The 26107-nt window shown below is 41.5% G+C and overlaps 1 protein-coding gene across 3 annotated transcripts; it reads left to right on the top strand.

Moving 5' to 3' along the window:
- The first annotated feature begins 1975 nt into the window (after positions 1-1975).
- On the top strand, positions 1976-24914 carry rnf24 (ring finger protein 24). Of its 3 annotated transcripts, none has more exons than XM_076147695.1 (6): positions 1976-2457; positions 11960-12109; positions 16321-16363; positions 17136-17177; positions 20348-20427; positions 21339-24914. In XM_076147695.1, exons 2-6 carry the CDS (start codon positions 11967-11969, stop codon positions 21478-21480), a joined length of 450 nt encoding a protein of 149 aa, XP_076003810.1. In that variant the 5' UTR covers positions 1976-2457; positions 11960-11966; the 3' UTR covers positions 21481-24914. The 3 variants fall into 3 exon arrangements, with proteins under 3 accessions (XP_076003810.1, XP_076003811.1, XP_076003809.1); XM_076147696.1 differs by lacking the exon at positions 1976-2457 and adding an exon at positions 4085-4221; XM_076147694.1 differs by lacking the exon at positions 1976-2457 and adding an exon at positions 10065-10217.
- The last annotated feature ends 1193 nt before the right edge of the window (positions 24915-26107 follow it).

Raw genomic sequence — 26107 nt, 5'->3', positions numbered from 1 at the left:
TGGGATCCTTTTAGTCTGTAAAACATATGAAACCATTAAACAACTTATAACAATGGTGGCAAACTTTGCTAGATTTGACATTATGAGGATATCGATATCAACTCAATTTACAGATACAATACATATACATATACATATACATATACATATACATATACATATACATAAGGTTCATGTTAGAGAATATGCACAGCCCCTCCAAGAAACATACCCATGGCTTTCTGAGACAACTGCAAGACAATGGGCAGCCATTACTTTGACCTTTGACCAGAGTACAATTATACTCCCACAATCTCATTTTGTGTCCTATTACAATTCTTTGTGCTGCTGAATACACAACTAACTATTAGTGGCTATATTGACAAGATGCAATGGTAAATCCAACAAGACAGTAGTAATGTGCTGAATTGAACATAATGGCCATCAGCAGTATGAATGAAGTGTAACAGGGTGATAATAAACCTTCTCTCTCCAATTCTTCCTAAAGAATTCCTCTATTCAGTCAGTACCAAGCAGCAACCTCCTCCTGCTGTCTCATGGAAGGGAAGGAAGACCAGTGCCAGTCTTGTACCTAGTCTGCAATCCTTCAATAGGCCTTTGTGGATGCTGCCATCCTTCCCCCTCGAGCAACCCCCGGCAGCCCATTCAGGAGTGTCACATGGCACACCCACTCTGTGCCCATCTCACAATGCACCCCTGTCACTTGTACCTCATTGACATGCACTCATAGTTATGTGCATCGGGGATTGGTCGCACTCTTCCACTTGCGTCAAAGGAAATGAGGTGGCAGGCAGGGTGGCCGTAGTGTGGCTTCCTGGATACGTTATTCATATTTCTCAGGGGGAAATAGTGACATGTGTGTGTGTCTGTTGGGAGCTGGCAGAGGATCATAGCACATGTGCCATAAGCTCACACACCTTGAACTGTCAGTTAGAAAAAATATTTATAGTATAGTTTTACAACCTTTTTGTTTCCAGTGGGGAATTAAAATGGATTGCAGTGGGTCACGTTTCATCAATACACAACATAAGCAATTAGTAAACAACTGAATGAATGAATGAACTCAATTAATGCGAAAGATACACTGAACAGGGGACACATGTTAAAATTGTGCATATTGTACAAGATAGCACAGGTGACAGTGCTCCAGGCCAACTGGAATATTATTAACTCTCCTTAATAGTTAATAAACTCTCTTGAGTAGTCATATAACTGGGAATGAATTAGTAAATACATAGGGGATAAACAGTCCTTTAATCCCTGCAGTTATAGGACTACTAAAGTCCTTGTTTTGTATTTTGGTCCTATTTTTCCAGAAAACTCTGAAACAGATACTGTGTCACTATCTACATGTGCTGCTGGTACAACAATATACCACTGTGACATTCTTAACAATGAGCATTATGACGTTAAGTTACATGTTATATATTATTTTCTGTTAATACCCCAATAGTTGTGCGGATATTTTCTATACTGATACTGCTGCTTGTACACAAAAGGCTCTGAATACTTTTAGTTTCTTTCTTTCTTTCTTTGTATATTGCAACAATGCAGTTTAATGTATTACTTGTGACTGTCAGAGCCATTTACTACCATCGCCATCACTGTGACTGAGCAAAGCTACTTTACCACAACAAGCAGACATGAATGAACATTGGCCTGGCGTTGTGCCCAATCTTAGAGGTAAAGGTTCGATTAAAAACCAATTGCGGTTCCTTAAGAAATATGAAATTAACCCTTTATCTCTGTCATATTTTGTTGATCGGCAAGGCCTCACAATTACATGCATTGGCCACCTACTGTAAGGCACTGAGAGGTTAAACAGCAGGTTCTCATATGAACCTTTATTTTTAGGGATCGCCTGCAGCCTGCTACGTGACCATGTGCAATCTCTCTCTCTCTCTCTCTCGCTCTCTCTCTCACTCTCCCTCCTCTATCTCTCTCTCTCTCTCTCTCCCTCCCTCCTCTACCTCTCTCTCTCATCCCTCCCTTGCTCGCCGTACACTTCGTCCTCACTCGGAGCCTCCGGTGGCCACACACTCTCTGTGTCTGTTAAAACCCCCCGACTGGGACTAGGAGGAGGTGGGATCTACCAGCAACCGCCCGTGGTTCTCTAAAACACAATTACCGCCAGATATTGGTCAATCGCCGGAGAGTCATTACCCAGGAGCAGCCCGCCTATCTCCGTCCCCCGCGCTTTGTTTAGACGTCGAACCCGGACGGTGTTTGTGGTGTTTCCAAGCGAGATTCCCGGCAACGCCAAACCCCCAAACACCGCTGTCCAAACATCCCTCCAAAGCGGAGGCTGTGTGATGTAGTCGCCTCGCAATAGGGGCTGGGTCATCATCACATAAATCGGCTTTTTCAGCACTCGTCGCTGGCTTTGGCACATCTCGGTACCTCAGCGGTGTGTGAAGAGATCTATTACGGGAGACCAGAGCTGCTGCAGGGGGGCTGGTGAGTACAGTTGCTACCGTGGCTGCGGACAACTTGGCAACGCGAAATGATGCTGTTAATTGTCCACGCTATCCCACTTTAGTCATTATTACTATTAGTCATTACTTTAACCTGTCAGACACTGTTTTCCATAAGGAATAATCCAGGAATTTCATCAAATGTTTATCGCGGGAGGGAACCAGAACCAGAGAGCTGCATTGGATGTCTCAGTCATAGCTGTTAGCTATTAACGCTGCCGGAGATGCTAGCTAGCAGCCTACGCCCAGGTGACTCGAGTCAGAAAGTAACGCAAAACAACACTAGAAATTGATTTAACATACTGGTGTAATATCGTATAATAATATAGGTCATTAATAGTGTATGAATGCGTTGTTTCATTAGCCTGCACACGGGGCACAGCTGTGATGGTCTGAAGTGATTTAACAAGCAGGGCAGTTTGGAGTGTGTAGTTCAAATTTAGGTTTAGCTTCAAAACTTAACAGTACATTCCAGTGCAGCATTGCGTCATCGCTGTGAGCATTGTGTGTATGTGCCCAGTGGAGCTGATAGAGTGGGTAGCAGTACAAAGGTGACAGGTGTGTGTGTGTGTTTGTCTGTGTCTGTCCGCAATCACACACACTCGCGCATCCTTTTGTGTGGAAAACAAGGCAATTATGTAGCAGGTAGCTGATCAAGCTTATGTATCTCAGAGTTTTAACTTTTCAGAAACTTTGGATACAGTTGTTTGTATGAATGACACAACTTTAGTAATTTCACAGATTTAGGGAAGTTCTAAACCTGTATAGAAGTGTGTAACTATCTAATACAGGCATCATTTGGAGACAAGGGACTTTTCCCTGGAAAAACACCAGAAGTTTTACTTTTTCATCTCCAACTTTTGGGGGATTTTGGACTCTCAGAGGATCACTCAACCAAAATACTTTCATTTTTGATATTCCCAAGTTTACTTTCAGATGTATTGTGTTGCTGTTACGTTTACATTGTGGTTTTGCTATCGTGACTGAAGCACAGCTAGTCTGTGAAGAAGAGTACATCCCATTGTTGATTTGCAGCACTACAGCATCTCACAAGATTATTTTGAATAATATTTTTGCTATTGCATTGAAAAGAGTCTGATTATTTCACAGGGAAGAGCCCCACACAAGTATATGTGGCAAGTTGTGCGCTGTAAATTCTAATTTGTTGGACTTTGAAACTGAACTGCATTAGTGTATGAGAACCTTATAAATATGAGCACCGTCCTATGGATCGATCTGACATCCTGTTCAAAATAGAGGAAAATCTGGAGGTGGAAATGACTAAATGATTGCACATGTAAATAGTCATACACATCATCATCATCGCAACAGCAAAGATTACATCACTTTGCTATACAACACAGATCTGTGGAATGACTGGGCTTGTCTAAGTAGCAGTGATAATCTAGTTTATCTAAAGAATGACTTCCTTAAAGGTTATTCATGCCAGACTTGTTTTTGGAGTCAGAAAATATCTACATCTTCATCTAGGTTCATGTGGGTTCCTGTATTTCTGTGGTATTCTTCTAACAGGACATTATAAATGGTTGCTCTGGTATTTAGAGAGTGTTATTAAAGTGCTGACTGAACCGCCGAGGAATTTGGGGGTCAGACTGACAAGTCTTCTTCATAGATAGGTGGCCTTGACAGCGGTCACATGAACACTTCTTTATTAAGCCTGAGAGTCAGTGGTAACACACAGGATGTAATTTCATACTACTTTAATTACGTAGTTTTCCAGGGAAATGTAAGTAACCATTTTACGAGAAGTTAAATTCCTTGTGCAAACGTTGAGTCATATTGGCATCTCCTTAAAGAGAGGTTTTCTATTTAAATATATGAGCCAGCACACTTCCAACACAAGTAATCAACAGTCCTGCTGCACCCACAAGAAATGAAGCTAATTTGTAATGAAGCAATAATAGTGGATAAGGGATTTTAGCCAATTGTACAAGTTATAATTGCTTCATGGAAAAATTCAAATTTGAATCCGCTGCTTTAAAATGTTTCAATGATATTATCATTATTTAATGGATACAGTAATCGAGTTTAGTAGTTGGAAGAGGTCAATTGAAGCGTGTCGCTGTGGATTTAGGTTTAACAATACGTTCATCTAGCAACTGCAACATAAGAGATCATCACATGTTCACTGTAAAGGCTGAGATCTGTTTTTTCAATACGAGCATGAATTCATTTGTGTTAACTGAAAGCAAAAGGTCAGACCTGTACTGAAGTCAGATCAATTCAGTGCCCCCTTTTTTTTAGCTGCTCTGTGACGCTGGTACGCAGGGAGACACCCTGAAATTGCAGGTTCTGTGCTGAATATATGCAAACAGGAATAGTAGTTTGGAGTTGAACACTTCTCACTGCTGACAACCTTTTGTTTGTGTGTTTTCTGACCTGTGAATGTGTCACCCCTTATGTGGGTGCTTTGTGAGTATTGTGTTGACGGAGTGAACTTTGAGCAGTGACCACCTGTGTCAGCCAACTGGTAAACAGATCTTTTCCCTTTTATTTGGAGAAGGTGCACAGACTGAGGTGACAAAATAAACTACAACAAACGCCTCAGAGTGATGGAGACGTTGAGCAGGTGGCCAGGTTAAACACTGATGTCATTAGACGCAGATTTCTATAGACTGGAACTGTTTCCTTTGAGTTCACACAAAAGGTCTACTAGAATAACTAATCATTAGAGCTACAGAATATTGTTGTTGTGAAATATGTCCAAGATTGTGAACTTGACTGTTTGTTTACTTGTAACATGTCAGTGGCAGATAACCTCAGGCACTGATTGTTGTTTAACATTCTCACCGTCACGTGACCATTGACTTTATGGATTGTTCCTACAACTCTGTGCTTTGCAGACTGTGCTATGATTTGAATACCACCTTGCCGTGTATTATAAGTCTAGAGGTAGTCTATGGGGTAGACAGAAGCACAAGACTTGTGGCAGATGTTTATGAGGTAAACAGGAACATTGATAGTAGAAAAAAAAGTCCTTCCCAAAACGTGGTGCTGGATAGGGGAAGAAAAGAGAGCCATGAACCAGCTGTGTGTGTCAGTTCCTCTTGTTTGTGTCATCTGGCGTTGCTGTCAGAGTCCAGAGAGGAACAATGAGGCTTTCAGGGTGGGATAGAGCACAAAAGAGAAAAAATAGAAAAGGTAATTTTCTCAATTCAGTCCCATTTAGAGTGTGACGCTTTTCTCAGTGTAATCATAAATTCATTGCAAGGTTGATTTTCCATTTGCCTCCTTCATTGACAAGACAGTCAATGTGAATCCTAAAATAGCTGAATCTGATTTTTAGGCCTTCATTTGCTTGTAGTTTTGACAATACAGAAGAAGGCAAAGTTCAGTGTGCACGTTTAACTTCGACAGCAATTGAGGCAATGAGCTAAAGATGTAATAAAAATGCAGAAATCAAAGTATTGCTTACTCTAAATTACAGTGATTGGAAAGTACTGGTGTTTTCCACGGTGGTTACTTAAAGCCGTTTTTATTGGCTTTTAATGATTGTTTATGACATACAGTAAACCACCGCTACAAGCATTTCCTCATCAGGTGAACTCGCCTCTTATTTACCTCTTTAATCCCACACTTACACTGCCAGGGCAATATTAAATTCTCGGGGTGTGGACTGTATTTGTAGTGTAGGTGGTGTTGAGTAAGACCTGAACACATCACTGTGCATGTACGCAATATTTGACTCTATTCTGCTTAGGTTTATTATGTGCCATTTTATTACCAACTCATTGATTGAATGAATATTATTTACTGCTTGTTATGGAAAGATTCGATGTAATTAGAATTCTGTCAGCAGCTGACAGTAGTTTGACCTTGTCCACTCCACGCAAAGCCTCCCACTTCTTTATAACTGGAGTTCACAGTGACCTATTTGTTTCAGAGTTTTGGCACAACTTTGGAAAAACAGGCATTTTGCAATCCATATTTCAGTGCCCAAAGTGGAATTGCTGTGGGTGGATTTTACAGCAGAAAGGGCGCCTGATTCTTCTCTCCACTCACCAAACTTACCCAATGCATTAGTTAGAATGTTCAAGCTAATAGAGAAACATGGTTGATCTCGGCAAGGTCAGCATGAACTTTATGACTTATCAGCTTTCTTCTGCCAGACATGAAAACACAGGTTAAGTAGTCACCATTTACATAAAACACAATGATTACAGGAACAGCAATATGTTGATGGATTCGACATCAGGACATATAATCATCTTCCCCACGACAAACTTCCCAGAATTTGGATTATAATGTTTACAGATCATCATCATCATATCATATAAATGCAGTATTACATAGCACATTTTGAAGAGAGCCTTGCTCTGCCTCTGACGCCCTGATGTTTGTTGCTGCCCTTTGGCATATTAAGTTTCAGATGTGCAAATCTCATGGTTGGCCATGGCTGCAAGTGGAAATTTCCACTTGACAGTCAGGCAGCAGCTTTTGAAAGCTGTCTTGTGGGCTCACCACGAGTGATTATTGAGTCAGGTAATTGGTTGGGGTTGTAAAGGCAATTGGGTAGTTAATCAGATTGTTAAACTAATGAACTTGTGAAGCAGTATTGTGTTAAGGAGAGATAGCCTATATTCTTGAATTGAGGGTATAAATAACTGACATAAGGAAGGAGTGGCAGTATTACTCAGCAGCAGCTTATTGAGCAATCATTTTCTTACATTCATAACACGGCAAATGTCATGTCGAGTTCAGAGATCATCATTTGTCCATGTGATCTGTCTATCAGGCTCTGTGACTATTGACTATAGATAAGCAGGGTTGAGAAGAGGTCTTTGGGGGGGAGTTAACAGAGGAAGTTTGAATGATAGAATGTATTTTAAAAATGTTGACTTTCTGTCCAAGTGAAACAATTTGTTGGACAGAAAAGTGATAACTCATTGGCATAGCAATGATTATCCTGAGGGAAAACATGGAGCTGTTATATGTCATACGTTGTCTAACCCCAAACTGTCGGTTTGAATTATTCCTAATCAGCCTTTTTGTTAACAGTTACTGTTAAAATTGAATAAATTGTGGATATTGGATCACTATTTGTATGGTTTCCCAATCATTAAGTGTATCCAGTATGCATTGAGAACATGAAGAGGGAATAATAAGTCCAAAACACACTTAGCACTGCAAGATAATTGGCCATAAGTAACACTCTGTCCATCAAGTGACTCTCGCCTCCTCTCATTATCGGTTTAACCTTAAAGCGTTACAGAATGACCAAGAGCAAGACACAAATAGAATTATGTGTGTATCAAAACACAGGAAGCCGTGCAGTTATGAGGCTACTCGGCTATTTCTCTTGTTGCTGGTTATATAAGAGGGCGAGGCCTTGTGAGAGCATGTGAGTGAGAGAAACAGATGGTGGAAGAAATGGAGGGACGAAGGGAACAGTAGTAAGTCACATCTGCCCTTTCCAACCAGTGGACACAGTTTGTTGTCAGCTATGCGGCCTCTTTAGGAATATCTTGTTGTGAAGAAAGCACTCGTAATTGTTTAATTGTTCGCTTTAAAGCTCTTTCACCGAGGAGCAATAGAAATAGCTCCGCTGGATTCAGACCCACACTCTTAACATTTCAATCCTTGACATTTCTGTCCGAAGAGGGTCCTTAGGCTTTAAAGGAGCCAGAGGGGCAGCGAGGTATTTTTAGAAGCACAAGAAGCCATTTAGAAGCAAAAGTATTAAAGATGGAGTTTCGGTAACAAGCAAGTCATCCTAGACTACACTTTGCTTTGAATGTCACAGTGCTTGTTTACATTTTTTGCATTCTACTGATGAGTTTAGCTGATAACTTGGAAGCTCACTTTATCTGAGTTTTCCTTACCAGTATACAGCACCAAACAAAACAAATCAGAAAAACAGATTTTAGAATATTATTCTTATTTTTGAAAAGCAACAAAAGCCAAACCCAAATCAAACTGCGATAAAATAGAATAACAAAATCCACAGTGGGAAGAATATAGTTTAGTATAGCTCCATTTGGGTGTTGTTGTTGTTGTCCACTGCAGGGGCCTCATAAAAGCTGTGCGGAAGAAGAGTCAACGCACCAGCTACAGGCATCCCGAAAGTGAGACGTTTTGGTAAGACCGGCAAAAGACACGCCCCTTCCAGAGGGTGGTCAACTGGTTTCTATGGGAAACATTGAAGTGTAGTTTTGGGGTCATCCAGTGTGCACGTGCATGTAGCAGCGACTACCCCCCTCACAGAGTCTGACCAGACTGCAGATGTTCAGAGGCTGTTCACTGAATTACAAAAGAAATGGTCAAAACATACTAAAAGACAGCCACTTCATCTGCTGCCCTCGACAACAGTGACTATGAGGAAGATTTATAGACAGAATGCATTTGGGAATCTGATTGCTCAATGTCTAGCTGGCTTTATTCTCCTTGGTGGGCCCTGTAACTTATGACAGCCAGTAATAGCAGCTTGTCTAACCGCATACATAGTGTGTGGGTTGTTTACTGCAAAGGGGTACAATTTCGAGATGACCTGGTGTCCCTCGTGCTCAGCGAATCTTGATACATACTGTTGGAGTGGTTCACAGTGAGGGGGCAGTGTTATGGTGCCGAGCAAAGGATTTTATACTTGAGAGCCCTTCTGAATCTCTCCTCCAGGATAACCCACCTAATTTTTCACCACCACCACCACCTCCTGCTCCACCAACTCAATGACCCACATTCGGCATAGCTATCCATAGCTCTGGACTATAGCTATCCATAGCTCTGTAGCAGACAGTGGGGCAGTTTAATTTCGGTTCCTCTATGCCGCTGAAGTTTCCTGGAACACGGAAGTGTTCATCACCATGACTATGCTTAAATCTGCCTCGTTAGCTCATTGTTTTGCTTTTGCATAATTTGGTACCTGCTATTGTGTTTCATTCTAGATCCATTTAGTTTAGTGGATATTAAATTTAAGGGGTCCTGTATGTCAGTAAGCAATATCCTGCTATAAATCCTCAAGAATGTCAGCAAAACTGAGTGATGAATAGTTTTTTGAAGCTGATTTTGTTTAAACATCACAGTTATCAGCTAATTTTGAAGAATCAAGTTGCCGTCTCATTAAATCTTTCTAAATACGTGTGTGACCATCAAGTGGAACATCCATTTCCATAACACAAAAGCTTGTTTTAAAGATCCAGCTGCTGTGGAAAAGCTGCAGGAACACAAGTTAGGTGATGCAATTTCCAAAGGTTTGAAGTAATCTGTGCTCATCTCATGGAGTTCTTGTGGACACATGGAAGCAGTTGTGTGTGAATAATAAATCAACGCATGAAAGTTTTTGTTATTGTTTTTGTTATATCTATTTATACAGCATCTATAGCTATACATATTCACTCACACATATAGTATGTCCAACTGCTTGATGTACACACACAGTATATACCGCTATGCTCCCCTATATATATGGAGACTACACTATGTAGAATGGAACGTCAGGGTGCCTTGGTTTCATATTACTCCTGAGTTTGTTGATGTGTTTGGAAGCCATGTGGCTCCACACAGCGTGTTCAGATAAGGTGTGTGTTCAGGTTGTGGTCGTCAGCGGTAGAGAGCAGAGGGAGTGTTCAGTTATGCATTGAGCCTCGATTTAGTGGCAAAGCCAAATTATGATCCAGACACATTTAGAACACACAGCTTAAGCTTGATACGTCGGCTCGTTGATGCTGTCATTCTACGTCCTGCGTTAAAGAGACAGGAGGTGTGCAGCATGAACTCACCGCTTGGGTAAATGGGTGTCATTAGTCTTAAATACAGTGATTGTAATTCGTCAAATTGTAGCAAATTGTATCCTGCATTGATTTTGTTGCATCTGAGCAATGCATGTAACAGTCTGGAGTCAAACGACCAGCCTGACTTGCTTGTAAAGGCTCTCTGCTTAGACCTCTTCTGTGAAATGGGGTTGGGGGTCCTCTTGTTCCCGTGTGTGGACAGCAGCAGGCATGTCTGGTCATGTCCCTTCACAGCTTCACCGCCATATTCCATTTGTTGCTCTGCCTCGTTGAATGTGTTATGTAATTACATGGGTGTTTCCATATGACTTGCAGATTGATGTTTATATATCAACGGTATTCTTACTCTGCCAACAGTGTGTCAGTGCAGGCTCATTGTTCCTGCTGCATTCAGTGCGAAGAGCCTTGCACAAGCCAGAAGGATAACAGATAGTACACTGACTTTGTATATTTACACATTGTTCTACTATTTTAATACCACACAGTTAAAGCTTAAAGGACTTCTCTGTGATCTATGACAGATATACCTCCTCCGTACTGTTTTGTTCTGATGGATCCACAAACTGGAAAGTAACGAAGACCAAATGCGGCCTGCTTGCTGTACATTTTCAGGTTTATGGTGTCGAGGTCTGATTGTCAGTTGTGGTCAGTAGAAGTGGAGGAGTCCTGTTTCCTCAGAAGCTACTGTGGCTTTTTAGTGCTGTTGTTTGTTTGTTTTAAAGAGGAGGATTCATGCCTATAAACCTAATTGGTTTATAGGCACTGGTTTATTGGTTCGGTGGTGCCACAGTTACCACTTTGACTTTGTGGCCTATAACATGTAAATTGCTCAGTTAATTCATTTCAATAACTTTGGAACCTGACATGGTACAACAAAGGTTTTTTTGTTTGTCATTGTGAGTCATAAGTAGTGGACTTGTTGGCCTTGGCTGAGGTATGCACCCTCTGAGTCTTGGTTCCCTTGTAGAACAGACATAAAACATCCAAAATGATTGTTTCATGATCGAGCATCCCAATTATTTTTGAGTTTTTGTGTTACAGTCCGTGAAGGCGGACCCACATGCAGACTCGGACCAGAAGCACTTGTGTAGAAGTAAAAAGCTTTAATCCAAGTTGTACACAGGTTGTGGTTATACAAAAATATCAAACAGCAAACTGGCGTAGTACAGGCTAGAGGAGATCAAAAACCAGAAAACCAGTGAATCAGGAAGCAGTACAAAAAAAGGGCTAAAGGGCAAAAGCTCACAGTCAAAGACAAACGATGGGCCTGAACACTGAGATCAAGGTCAGGCAAGGTAACGCCACAAGCTGGAGCGCCAGGAAAATCACGAGGCTAGCCTGGGATGAGTGGAGGGAAAACCGTAGGAGATTTATTGTTGGTTTGATGGGATGCACCTGTGCAGGCTGGGCCTGAGGTAATCAGGAGTGTGTTCAGAAAGCCACGCCCACACCACCTCTCCACACACACATACACGGACAGGGGGGGCTGACAGGAGACACAGGAGAAAGGGCAGCACACAGGAAATAATAAGTCTCAGTGAGATTTTGTACCCTGACTTGAAAAACACATGCTGTAGCAGAAAGGCATCTGGACGTAATAATGACAGTGCAGTGAATTTGATCGCAGAACTAAAATAAGCTCGGTTTCAGTTTCAATATGTGTCATATTATCAGTGTGAATCAGCAGAGTGTGTGTAGGTTTTCACGTGTGCCATATTCCTCTCTATCTCTATCCAGAATATCCATGAGCTCCGATTTCCCGCACTACAGTTTCAGGATGCCAAACATAGGGTTCCAGAACCTTCCCCTTAATATCTACATTGTGGTGTTTGGGACGGCCATCTTTGTCTTCATCCTCAGCCTCCTCTTCTGCTGCTACTTAATCAGGTATGAGCCACACACCCTTTCAGTTCTGGCCTTGGATCGTTTGTTTTGAACCTTCGCTGACTGCTATGGTGCTTATGCACGTGGTTTTGTGGTGATAAGTGCCATATTTAACATGCTGTCTTTAGTCAATCTGGTGTCAGCACATAAAAGTGTCTGTCTAAGAGTTAATGAATAGTGTGGGGCGTAACAGTCCACTGAAAGAGATCAGTTAAACTGCATTAACCCACTCATACCAATACCATTTGCCAAAAGCTAGGCTACAACAAACAAATATTTATTCATGTCTTTTTTTATGTTTTATTTTAAACATACAAAGGTATGTTTCTTTCAATCACCTGGCTGGGGTCAGTCAGATCTTCACCCAAATGTCCTTAAACCTTAGTATTGCATATGAAGTTCATACTGTAGGCTGCCAACTGATGAACTATTGCTTCAGAGGTCTTCTGTGTAATGTCTCACTGTTCTTCAATTCAGAAGAATTATGGAAACATTAGTGCTGAAGTTTGTTAATGTGTTTACCAGCAGCTTAATTTCCATGAATCTAACGTGTAGACAATTACATTATATTGCTGAAATATATCAAGAACAAATGATAACCATATTAGTTTCTGTCAAATGTACCATATGGCACTTGTCACTGTGGCTTTAAGTTGTGGTTGGATTACAAGATTTCACTTTTTGCTTTTGGAAATGTGTGTTTCAGTGTTTGTTGCCTTGATTGTTTGTGCAGACATTTTCAACAGCACAGTTTGGAGATTGTAGATACAGCACCACAATTAGTGACCTAATAATCTCAATTGGTTGAAAAAGGCCCTGCTGCTAATATTATGCTGACATTCCATTCCATTTATTTCTATATTGTTATAATTATGGCACTTGACATCAAAGACATTAAAGACAAATTAGTGACAGTGACTTATCCTCCATAACACCATACTTCTATACCCACTATATTTGCATTTAGATACTCCTTAAATTAGTGTTTGCATAGTTAAACCTGTGCAGCCTGAACCTTTTCTCTACTGTGGGTAATCCTTAAATTTAAACTGGAGGTGGTTGCTTGTCAGTCACCTGCCCATCTCTGGTCTAATCAAACTGTCCTGGCTGCTGTTCAGGGGTTTTCTCCTGGCAGTGGCCATCTGCCGTTATAATGTCCAGCATCTTTTATCTAAGACAGTGAGAAGCAGCAAGTCCGAACAAAATTCACCCCTCGCCACCCTGTCATGTCCTTTCTTGCAGGGAAAATGGTAGGTAGGTTAACCATCTCCTGTCTTCCTGCAATTCCTCATCTTGACAGTAAAGCCATTTTTTGACTTTTAATGTCGTGCCATTCTCCCGTACTGAAAGTCAAGTTTGCCAGTTTTTAGTCCTTTTGAGCGGATTTGCTCCCTAGAAAGGCATTTAAAGATGCAGTCTCCCAATGAACTGGCCTGAGATGACTTTAATCAACTTTAATCACAGTTTAAACCTTTCCTACTTTGTTGTTATGTAGATTTCAAATTTCAAAGATGAGTTGGCCCCAACAGCTACATTTAGAACAACACCTACATTTTTAGTCACAACTACAACTGAGGTAAAACCTCATGACATTGTAGTTGTTCCAGTGTTGGTTCAGAGAGATAGAGGGAGCACAAGAGTCACGTGTTGGCGCTAATCATGTGATTTGTTACCAATAAAGATACTTTGGCACACAGAGATTGACACAAGGATGGACTTCACAGCGGTACTCGACAAGCTCCTTCAGTGTGCCTGTAGTCCACACACACATTTGTGAAGTATGCACCGCAGTCTGCATGCTCAAGACGTGAGAAGTATTTTTATTTCTTGAGCACTAGGCAGTGTTGCAAATTTCGTTAGAGCCTGGAGGCTTTAACAACACCGTTCAGAAAATGTAAATTTAAACCTTTAGTATTGCTCATTATTCTGCATGACTTTCTGAAACGGCATTCTGTAAGACTGAGCAAATTTGGTGAATTTTAACTCAAGAATTATGTTCACAGCTTCCATTTTAATATAGATAATATGCTGACCTATGCAAGACAAAGGTTAGATTTAAAAATCTTAAACCTTAAATCTTAACCATAATATTTGAGGGCCATTCTTCACTTATCCATGACAACCCCCCTGCCCCCCTTCCCAGCGATCACCTTGTCACCTGCCATTGGGAGCCTCTGCACCTTTACCTGCTGATCTCTTTCAAAATGTCAAATTCTCTCCTAGACTGTGCTGCTTGTTTTACAGATCCCTCTCACTCTGCTGCGAGGGGTTAAGGTTACTTGTAATGGAGGTAAATCTTATCAACCTATGAATTTCTATTGTCTCCCTCTCTCATCCCTTATTTTCTCCTCCTCACTCTCGTTTCCACATATTTTGACTCTCATTCTCAGAACCTAGAACCTCTTCTTATATTATCGCCCTCCTCCTGCTCTGTCCTCGTTTACCAAGTCCAATATTCCTTAAGGTTTACACCATGAGCTTAATGTACGGCATGAGCTTCATGTAAACCTTAAGTATTGGTTGTGTCTTTGTGTTCTCTACTTTAAATCTGGAGTTGTGCGAGCCTTTTGTGCCTTCATATGTCTATTCCAATGTATTTTGTGGTGGTTATTGTGAGTTTAATGAATGTTTTACCCATAGTTTTAAGGTTATTTTGACAAGAAACCAAAACACTGTAAACCTAAGGCTTTTAAGAATGACACGTGCTAATGTGTCACCTGGTCTAACCTGCTTGACTTGGTCCATCCATCCAAAGCCAATGTATTTTCAAAAGGTGTGGTCCTCTGTAACTTGTTATCAGTACTGCTATGTCTGTTCTGCATAAGGAATTCACTGCACACACACACCCACACATATTTGAAGTATGGAGACCTTATGTAAACCTCCTGGTCCCTCCTAGTCCCACTGGATACATACAGGTTAGGCTATATGTATTAAAGTGCACTGGACGTTCTCTTCCCCAGTGTTACATGTGCATTCCGTGCTTCTTGTTGCTTATTTTCCAGTCTCTGGTTTCCTTCCTTTGCCTCCCTCATTGATCTATAATTACAGCTCAGCATGTTTTGTGGAAACCAGGAGTCCAATTGTAAGATTTTGGGCTCAGTCAATTCCTCTCGCTCTCTGAATCTAGACCGGCGCTGACAAGAATGACTAAGACAGACTCGCCAAAGATTAACCAGCATCTACCTGCTAGAACTACCACGGCGGTCCAAAATGTTTCAGCTGTCACAATCTGCCACACTTGGCCATGATGCACGTAAACAACTTTGCTCATGACAAAGGAACTCACACTACCAGTATTGCATTCATTTCACATTACAAGGATGCTTAAGGGAACCGGTTGTATAGCTTAAGGCATTTAAATGACCTGGCACACCTACAGTGAGCTCAATGTACAGCCAGGATTTCTTGGTTATTGTTCCAGTAATCCTTGACTGATGATTTATACAACCTTACTGGTGTGTGTGTGTGGTATCTTAATCATAGCCAGGGGCGTTGGTGTTTCCTGATATAGTCTACCCAAAAAAACAAAACTTTTGGAGCTCTTCCAATATTTTAATTGGCCAAAATGCTACGGATGAATCCTTCTGCTCAGTACATGTTATAGGTTAGTTGTTGTGATGAGAAGTCTATCAGTCCAACATTATCAATTCATGTCATTCTGTGATGTTTCAAAAGAGGCCGTGAAAACCGTGTGAGGTAATGTCACGGCCCTTGGCAAACAAATCAAAGCAACTCTAAAATATCTCAGTGGAACTGACTCATGTGCAGAAAAACAGGTGGCCCACACACTGTTTCACACACCATAAAATAGACGAGACCCAATACTGTCACAGCCACTTCAGCACACTGAGAGCGGCCGTCTGGATGTAGTGTCTGTGTCATTTAATGATTGGACGGATTGTGTTTGTCTCCCTCACGCCGCTGCGCACTTACATATCTCCAGTGTGTGCAATCAATATAAGAGGCCAACCTGGACGTATAGTAGCTCTCAAACTCTCAGCACGCCGCATTGTTCTGACGCTGACTGTGAGCTAGAATAGAGAGGAGTGCGAAGAGACGTGTTTTGGTAAGGAAATGACATCTATGTTTGTTGTTGTTTTTCTCCTTTTCCAGGATGTGTTGATAGTTTTGTCTCTGTCTAAATAAAGAAGTCAACCGAAATCAGGCAGCTTGCTAATCAAGAAGATCTTTTGTTTTTTGCGTCTCCCCAGGTTACGGCACCAGGCACACAAAGAGCTGTATGCATACAAACAAGTAAGCATACACACACCAACACACAAACCTGAGTAAAATATCCCGTCTCACACAAACATATTTGGCGTCAAAGGTTATTGCTCCAACTCTAACATGACATGATAGATCATATATGTGCAAGATAAACTAACACTGCTTGAACCAAGCAAGTAGTTTGTGTACAGTGTAAGTCGGGACATGAAACGTCCATATCTCCATCTTGAAATGATAAATCACACATTTTGCAACTGGGAAGATAATGGAGGATGTGTAGTGGTGCGGAGATATTTCAAATGTGTACAAATAGTCATTTCAACAGGACTTCACTTCATTCTGTGTCTCTGAAACACTCTCAGAGTATTTGCCTTCAAGGCCTGCGAGGAAGGGCACTTTAAGCCAACATTTCCTGTCCTTCATTTGCATAATGCCAGAATGCAAAACAGACTATACGTCCCAACACAGAATGTGAAAGGCAAACAAACACGTTGCACACACAGACACACACACGTCGCCACAAATATACAGGTTACAGTTATGGTAAACATTTAACAACAATCGGCCTATTTTTCTGTTTGTGTGTCTTCTAGCTAAACGACACTGGTGTTTACATGTTTACCTCCCCTGTAGATTACATAAAGCCACCAAGCTCACACACATGCTCACACAAATCTTACCTTTGTATCAGCCTGAATAAATGTCTTTGTATGTTACCTGTTTATTGTATTTATGAATCATGTTTCATTATATATTGTTATGTGACCATGTGATGTCTTTTGCTGCTTCTACCCATCAGGTGATTCAGAAGGAAAAAGTCAAAGAACTAAATTTGCATGAGGTAAGCACTCTTCTTCCTTATTTGGTCATCTATGTTGTTTATGTTGACGTGGCTTGGCTCTACAACACCAGAAACTCTCTTGTTACCGCACGTTGGACGGGGACATTCTGAGCCTTAATGTCTTCACGTGATCAAGCTGTAAAGGCTGCGGCCTCAATCTCCATCGCTATGTATTCATCCTTGTACTCGTTGTATCGTCTTGGTTGTGTAACAGCAAAGAGTCCCATGATGCTCTGTGCTGTCAGTCAAAGTATAAAAAAAAAGCCCCTTGTGGTTCTGAAGGGACATTTCACACTGCCAATAGGATGGGCGATAGAATGTATACGACCAATAAGCTGGTTTATGGTTACAGTCAGTCATGATGACATGTCTGTTTTGACCCTGTGCTGTGAAAACCAGCCTAAACCATCAGTGACCTCTTTACCTCTGTGTGTGTGTGTGTGTGTGTGTGTGTGTGTGTGTGTGTGTGTGTGTGTCTGTGTCTGTGTCTGTGTGGTCGCACATCCACCGTCTGTGTACAGTAATCAGGAATATCAGCCCTCGGGCCAAGAACACTGTCCCTTTAAGACTTTGGTGCGAATGAAATGTTGGAAATAGCAGGGCTGTGATGAGGGGAGCACGCTGTGTCATCAGTGCATCATCACCAGTGTTGGAATTTCCCACAGTTGCCTCTGCTGGGTTACGCTCTGCACCCACTGGCTTTTATTTTCTGTTATTGGAAACTGACAGGAATGCATCAGGAGGTGTCATGTGAGCGAAATCTGTGACACAGCAACCAAGCTGTGTTTGTTTAGGGCTTTAACACACACACACACACACACACACACACACACGCCCTCGATTCCTGTTAAGTGACCCATTTCTGACTCCTACTCCAATGGAACGCCCTGTAAACACGAGTATAGGTTGTGTTGTGTTCATTCTCAACATTTGACATTTATGTAGCGGTGTTTGTGAATGCTGGATCATTTGACTCCTCAGGTATGATGGTGTAACCTGACCAACTATCCACGATACTCTTTTAGAAGTACCCATCTCCCCCCATGGATACCTTTTCAAAGCAGTGTAACTTTGACCCTGGCTATTCTTTGAGCTGTCCCACATTCTGTGTGTTGAACATACAACATGAACTACATCTATTTTGGCATTCTGACTCAATTCTTTCAATTCCATTTGTAGTCTCGAAGTCTGATTCATGAAGCAGCAGCTACTTGTGTGTCTCTTGGCCACAGTCTGTGGTTGATGGAGCGTTTACAAGGCTCAGTTCTGCGGTTGATGAAGCAGCAGCCGTCTCACACGGAGTCGTACATGAATGAATGAGAACGCGATTGAGTTTTGCACAAAAGAAGAGGACGGACATGTGAAAGTACAAGCACATCGGCTGTTCTGAGCTTTAGCAGCTTAGGGAACATGGTGTTCAAGGTTAATGAACACCATGTCTCGCCACGAGTCTCTGCCGTATCTTATTCGGTGTTATGAAATGATTACATATTCTGTTCATTCACAATAGGCTGCGGCTTTATTTTAAGCATCTCTTTGTTATGGAGTTCTCTATCCAATATGATATTTAACAGTCATTAAAAGTTCATGTCTCTGCTACAAATGACATCCAATTCTCAAATGCAGAACTGACTCACACATGCAATACAGGGAAGTGATCGGAGCAACACACTCTTCCCTGGGTGTGTATGTTGTGAAGGATGATGGTTTCGGCTCTGCTGTTGCTTTAGTGTGATGGATTTCAGCAAACGGAACCGATTCAGGCTTTACCCGGCACAAATCGGGCCCGAGGACGAGTCTGCTTGCGTTTGAAGAGGTTTTCACGCGACACGGTGAATTTACATAACGTCGTCAAGCAAAAACATCGGTTTCCATAACAACCATACCTACAGTTTTACGCTTCATTATACAGTATGTACAGCACAACTTTCACCAACTTAGAGATGAAGCAAATTAGAAGCACGTGCTGATTAGTGATATGTGAATACTGTGGATCATCTAGATTCTTCTTTCTTGTCGTCTCCCCACTAATAAGCTATTTCTCTAACTCTTGTGTCCTTGTTGGAAAGTGTGAGTGAAGCTTCCAGGATTTATTCACGTTGTCTGGGTGTGGGGGTCTCTGTCAAAAGGTTGGCCAAGCTGCTGCCACAGAAACATCGATCTGTTCATCAGTGCACACACAGCATAGCACAGGCTTTCTGTGTGTGTGTGTGTGTGTGTGTGTGTGTGTGTGTGTGTGTCCTGAAAGAGAAACCTCACGCTGTCCTTTTCGTCCTCACTTATCAAACCGCCTCCCGTATGAGCTTCTGCTACATAAATGATAGCTCCTGTTTGGGAAATCACTGTCACCAATCCAGGCTGTTTGGTTTCCTTCATGCGGGGTCCAGATGGAACGCAGTGTCGTTTTTGTCATTTCAGTTTGAAGGCTGAAGTTGATGCAATGCGAGTTTTTTATCCCCCTACAGAGTTCATTATAATCCATCTCCACCCTTTAAACACAGGGTTTCATTTCAATGTATGTAATGTCTCTGAGATGAGCCTTCAATAGGATGAATACCTCGTTGAATACCTCAGCTCAGTAACTGACATGACATTCTCGGAAAATTGACGTGTTACGTAACACCCGACACAAACAGAATCAGGCAGGAGGAGCGTATGACTGCATAGCTGCTCATAAGCGCTGTTATATAATTAACATTGGTGGTAATGTTATATCCCCCCCGAGAGCATTTCCCCTCCTCCCGTGACTGAGTTCTGATTTGCTAAAAGCGTTACTGCACCGCCTGGATCCACTCCGATGCCTTCTCTTCTCATTTCCTTCCTCGCTCACTTTCGTGGGAATGAAAGTCTGGACAAAGTTGCATTTCCAGCTCCATCTCAGTGATTTATGGGGGGAAAAAACTCCTTTCTGACTCAAAAGTAGCCTGGGCCCCCAAATAAACAAGACCCCAGTGTGGTTTAAGTTATGTAACCAGGCATAGGAGGTCAGCGACTATTGTTGTTTGTGTCAGACGTTTTGCAGCTGTTGACTGGAGTTTTCTTCTCCGTGTATCTGTATTTACATTGACAACACTCACGGGAGGACCGAAATATTGCTGAACAAAGAAAGTATTGAAAGTTGTTGCTGGGTCTTTGCACTGAAACAAGAAATCTCCCCGTCTGCCTTTCAGATATGTGCAGTGTGCTTGGAGGAGTTCAAACAGAAAGACGAGCTGGGGATTTGTCCATGCAAACACGCCTTTCATAGGAAGTAAGTATTCTACGGTGACACACACACACACACACACACACACACACACACACACACACACATAGACAAAATCTGTGCAAATTCTGCTTTGCTTTGCAAAGTGGAGCACACTCTGTATTCCTAAACAAATCCAAGTTGTCTTTTCTGCTATCACACACTCTTACCTGCTCCTCTCTTAAGTGTTAGAGAAAGAAATCATCAAAGTGAGACAAATCAGTCGATTTGTGGCATGTTGGTGTGAGTGTTAGTGTGAAATCAACCGAAAAAATGTGTTTTCACTCTTGCAAAGTGTGTATAAAGTGTGGAGCTACTGCAGGCTGTGATGGATTGCTCGGACCATCTGTCCTCCCCCCTCCTGGCCATTTCAACTTAGCTGTTTGTCTCAGCCTGCCTCCCCGACCCCGCCCCCCACCCCTTGGCCTACTTTGATCCCTCTGGTCACAGCTACCGTGGATGGCACTCAATGTATACACCAAACGCCTAGTAACGTGTGTGTGCATGTCACATCAGATAAAACACATAAAGCTCAGCAAAAACAATCTAGTATGTATGTATGTATATGTTTATGTATATATGTAGAGCAGCAACACAATGTGTAATAACCTGAGGTGCCCGTTTCGCTTTGGATGAGCCGCCACCCGTTCCTGACCTCTGTCGCATTTGAAAGCAGCCTGCTGTAAGCGGGCGCTTGCTTTAAATCACAGAGCAGGTGTGTGAACCTGTAATGTGGAGGAACAGGCTCAAGCAGATCACACAGATCTGAAAAGACCATGTTACGCAATAAGGTTTGACTGATTTATAGTTCACTTGGTCCGCCACTGTAGGCGGAGGTGTTGTTGCATAAACCCATTCTCCACCTCCCTCTGTCGTCCTTCCTCTGACCCACCCAATCCTGCGCTCCTTTCTTCCAGGTGCCTCATCAAGTGGTTGGAGGTGAGGAAAGTGTGCCCGCTGTGCAACATGCCCGTCCTGCAGCTCGCCCAGCAGGCAGGCGCCACAGACGCTCCTGTGCCGACGCAGCAGCCCCTCCCTGGCATTGAGAACCTGGTGTAGCAGACTCGAACACTACAGACACACACACACACACACACACACACACACACACACACACACACACAGACATCTACACATCCTTGCAGCCATGCGCTGACCTGTACAGGTACACATGTTGGAGGCTGTGTACAGAGCAGAGAAGGCTGCTGCTCTCTTCTGCTTCCTTTGCGTGCACAAGGATCAGTTCTTCCTGATTAATCACCCGTTTGTTGCTTTTTTCACCTTTACTCTTTTGTGGACATCGACCGCAAGTCGGCCAAGGAGACAGTGTCATGGCAGACCAGACTCGGGTCGATTAACTGTTTCACAACCAAAGCACTTTTCTGGGAATACCAGCTGAAGACCTGGAGAGGAAAAAACAAAAACAAAAGCCAAGAACTACAGTACACTTAAACATATATTGATTATATTTTAACACGCACTTTACAAGAAGTTAAACCTTAATTGCTTGTGATCGTAGTTGCGAGGTTTAATTTTTTTTTTTTTATTATCATTAACTTTATTTCTGTGTACAAATCCACGTTGGTTTTTAACTTAGCAAACTTTGAATATCAAACCATGAAATTTTTCTGAAAAGGGACAATGTTATGTTTATCACTACAAATTCAGACAGTGATTTGTTTTCTGATTGCACAAATTCATCTTAAAGCAACCGCGAGACTTGATGTTCAACTAAATGTGAAAGGTTTGAATGTGTTCTGAGCAACACACACACACACGCTCACACAATTGAACACATTTTTATGAAGGCTATAGAATTTGTCTCTGTCATAATGTGACTGTTGTTGTTATCTTGAGTTGATATTCTGTGGAAACAAACAGGAGGTGCATTGAACAAACTATATTTTGACTAAATACAATGATCAGGTGTCTTCGTCCACACACTCAAACACACCCCTTTATTTTGTCTTATTGCTGAAACACTTTGGGATCCCTCCCACAGAGAATCAGATTCAATCAATCACTACAATCTATTTAAAGCAGTGTTATGTAGAAAAGGCCCAGAGTTTGATTTGCCAAATCATGTTGCAACTTTGAGAACTGAACAGTCGGGCGATAATAAGCAAAAAGGAAAAGAATGAAGTAGAGTGACGTTAATGGAGTCGACATCTGCCACAGCATTGCTGCCCTCAGATATCAGTACACCTCAGCATACATTTCTGTGGTAGTATACACTTCCTACACACACACACCCACAGGCTGCCGGCCGCAGCAGAGGTCAGCAGGTTGCAGCGCAGCAGCACTTTCATTCACACGCACACACAGTAGTTTTGTTTTAGGGACGCTGTATTCTGGTGCTTTCCCTTTCATCAAGGTTTTTGTTGCGCCACACAAAACTCTGAGCCTGGCTTTAATGAACGCACGCGCTTTGTCTTGGTCTGCGGCGAGCAGCGTGTGGTTAACGTGCTGTGGAAATACCTGCTCGCTATAGAGGCGTGAATTTAAGATGCGTTAGAGATTATAACTTATGATATGTGTTGTCAAATGACAATCATACATTGATTTTAAAGGCACAAATTCCTCAAATCAGATATCAGTATCAAAACGCATCAGATTGGTTCTGAACATTTAAACTGGCCTGTATTTTTAATTTCCATCCGTCAAGTCATCAAATGTGACAAGACCTACATTTAAGTGAGTATAATTTTGACTGATTGTGCCTTTTAACAACACTAAAGTTGCAAAGTTGCACGGTTGGTAAAGGGACAACAGTCTGCTTGTTTGGTGTCAGTACGGCCTTGTTGCTCTGAGCGGCGTGGTTGTAGCGTTGTCATGTCTGCCCTCAGCCTACAGGGGGCGCAGGGCAGCCAGCCAAGTGGCGGTGACAAAGACTCACTGGCAGCAAAAAAAACAACATTCTCTCTCCACATACAAGTCTTTCTTATTGATGCAGCATGGTACTAAACTACCAATTATATCAGACAAATACACTACTAGAGATAGTTTAACACTTAAACTGAACTGTAACGTCCTCATTAGCCTAACCTGAACAAAAACAACAAGGTTATGTTTGGTAACATCCAAAGCACTGATCTTTATATTCATGAAGAAGTCAACATTATATTGCCTTTTATCTCTTTATGAAGATATTGTGGTTTTTATTTTGAACAAGATACAAATCATGAGGGTGTTTGTCTTTATATTTGGTACCTTCTATGTTGTGACTGTTTCTTTATCATGGAAAAATAAATTATAAATAATAATCTTACTTTTACAACACACACATACAAAATATCTCAGCCCATAATGACATAATGACATAAGTCTTATTGTTGTGACGGTTTTGTTTGTGAATGTATTGACAGCGACAGGAAGAAAAGTTAAAGAACACGAGGTGACGTAATGTGAAAGCATGCTACTTTGGTAGGCCACTGATATCACAATTGTTTAATGTATGTAGACTGTAGTATCTGTAGTTGCGTATTTATTCACAAGTGAAGGTGCACAGACAAATATGCTCTTTCACTCAAACCTGAATGGCAGCGGAAAACACTTCCTGCCATTTTTTCCATCTAAACGTTGTGATTGATTGTAAACACTTGAAGCCCTGTGTCTTCAGGTGTGCTGTCCTTGTCCCACTTAAAGTGCCAACAGCTGCTAAAATGAGAGTTCTGAATCTTCTGTAACATGCCAACCATGTTTCTCCCTCAGTTTGAAGAGAGAAGAGAACAGAAAAGAGCAACAGTCTCTTACAGATTGCATCCAAAAGTAATAGAAACTGTGCCACTACCAGCTCTTATTCAGACGTAACGACACGAATTAGATGTGGCACAATCAAAGATGAAGTATGGAAATAATGTAATAAACTTACACACAGAGTACAGTGCAGCTTAATGATGACACCAGAAACCATTATGTGAAGTTAAAATGAGCGGAGTTTGGGCAGAAATGGACAAAACTCCTGCTTTTTATGTAAAAATAACAAAAATAGGTACACACACCTTCATACAGTAGATGAGGGTTTTGGTTTTATGGCCATGGTCTGTAGTGATCAGACCATTTTTAATCTCTATCACTGCCTCTCTGAAGTGAACTGTCTTGTTTATAGTGTGTGTGTGTGTGTGTGTTATTTATTCCTCTGTAGCTCTCGTCACCCACAGATATCCTCTCCCAAACACCTCCTCCCACCTTACCCAGCGCGTGTGCACCCGCCCTCTCTGTGTACCCCTCTCTGTTTTGTTAACACTGATTATGTTTGTGGACTCTCACAGACATTGTTTGTAAAACTAAGAATTCTGCAGCAGAATATTTTTGGAGACAATTGCTGTACAGTATTTGTAAGCTCTATTTTTGTATATTGCTATTTTGGAGAAAATAATATGCATTTTTTTTTTCTTTTCTTGTTTTTGCTAATTTCATGTTTATTCATTTAAAAATGTTGCATGTGACTGACTTGAACTGTAAATAAAAATTTCCAGGTTTTGGAAAGATTTTGTCTTTTGTCAGAAGTATTTATTTATTTAGGTTCTCAAGATAACATGATGAGTATGATCCAATGATGAGCGTTAAATTGAAAAAGTATCATCAATCAAATCATGTCTAAAAAAACAACAACAACAACAAAAAGGCCATATGATATAATAATTCTGAATAACAAAATCTAAGCAGGATTTACATGCTGGACAGACGCCCCTAAATGTTGTGAAATACTCCCATCGCGTGGCAGTAGTTTATTACTGCAACCAACCTTAAGCTTACGAGGGGGACAAAAACAGACTCAAATTGAAAGTAATGTTGAAGCTTTGAGGAATCGTTTAATTCACTGACAGGATGCAAATATGTGCATGATAGCTTTTTGGGGGAAAACGTATAGCCAATAATCAGACACACAGGCTTCATTTAAGACAGATGATTCAAGGTAAATCTTCTTTTAAAACAAATGTGGAAATCATTTTAATCACATTGTATTGATGACGATGGACAGTTTCGAGGTCACCCGTTTGAAGACCAAGGTAACCCTATGGATCACCTTGATACTCTCCCGTCAATATCACATATTGTTGAAACATCTATTTCCGGGTGAAACAGGTTACTGTTACTTATATAAATGGGTAAACATGATTCAGGCTGGAACTATTTTTTTTAATCTCTTTTGTTTCTTAATAAACAATGTAGTACTGTTTCATCTCAAAGTTTATGGGGTAAAAGTGTTCCAAGGTGACAAATGGGTGAGCCATTGGGCGCATAGTTTCAGGGTGACCTGTCACTATGGAACATACATGATAGACCAATAGATTCAAAACTATGTGCACAACAAGTCACAAGAGATCTGTGTGCTTTGCCGACATACATTTCAGTCCTTTAGCTTTTTCCATTGTCACAGTCAACTTGTGACACATAACCAATGTTTCAGAACACACACTCTTAAACTTCTTTAATGTAAGATGCCTTGTTCACAAACTTAAACATAAACATGTCATCACTCTATTAATGAATTATATTGATCACTATTGTGCTCACAGAGGAGGAGCTTGCTGATGGCAACTGTGTGTCAGATTCTGTAATAGAACACAAGGGATAGTGTGTGAAGTGTGATGGGTGACTCTATGGGAAAATGCGTCTCCTCATCCTCATCATTCATTCAGTGAGGCATTTTGATGTATGGTGACGCAGCCTACCAGGCCAC

Source organism: Genypterus blacodes, unplaced genomic scaffold (genome assembly GCF_046128005.1).
Source record: "Genypterus blacodes isolate CSIRO-AG114 ecotype Tasmania unplaced genomic scaffold, CSIRO-AGI_Gbla_v1 ptg000039l_1, whole genome shotgun sequence".
NCBI lineage: Eukaryota > Metazoa > Chordata > Actinopteri > Ophidiiformes > Ophidiidae > Genypterus > Genypterus blacodes.
The sequence above is the reverse complement of the archived record's forward strand: the minus strand, read 5'-3'. Positions and strand labels throughout refer to the sequence as shown.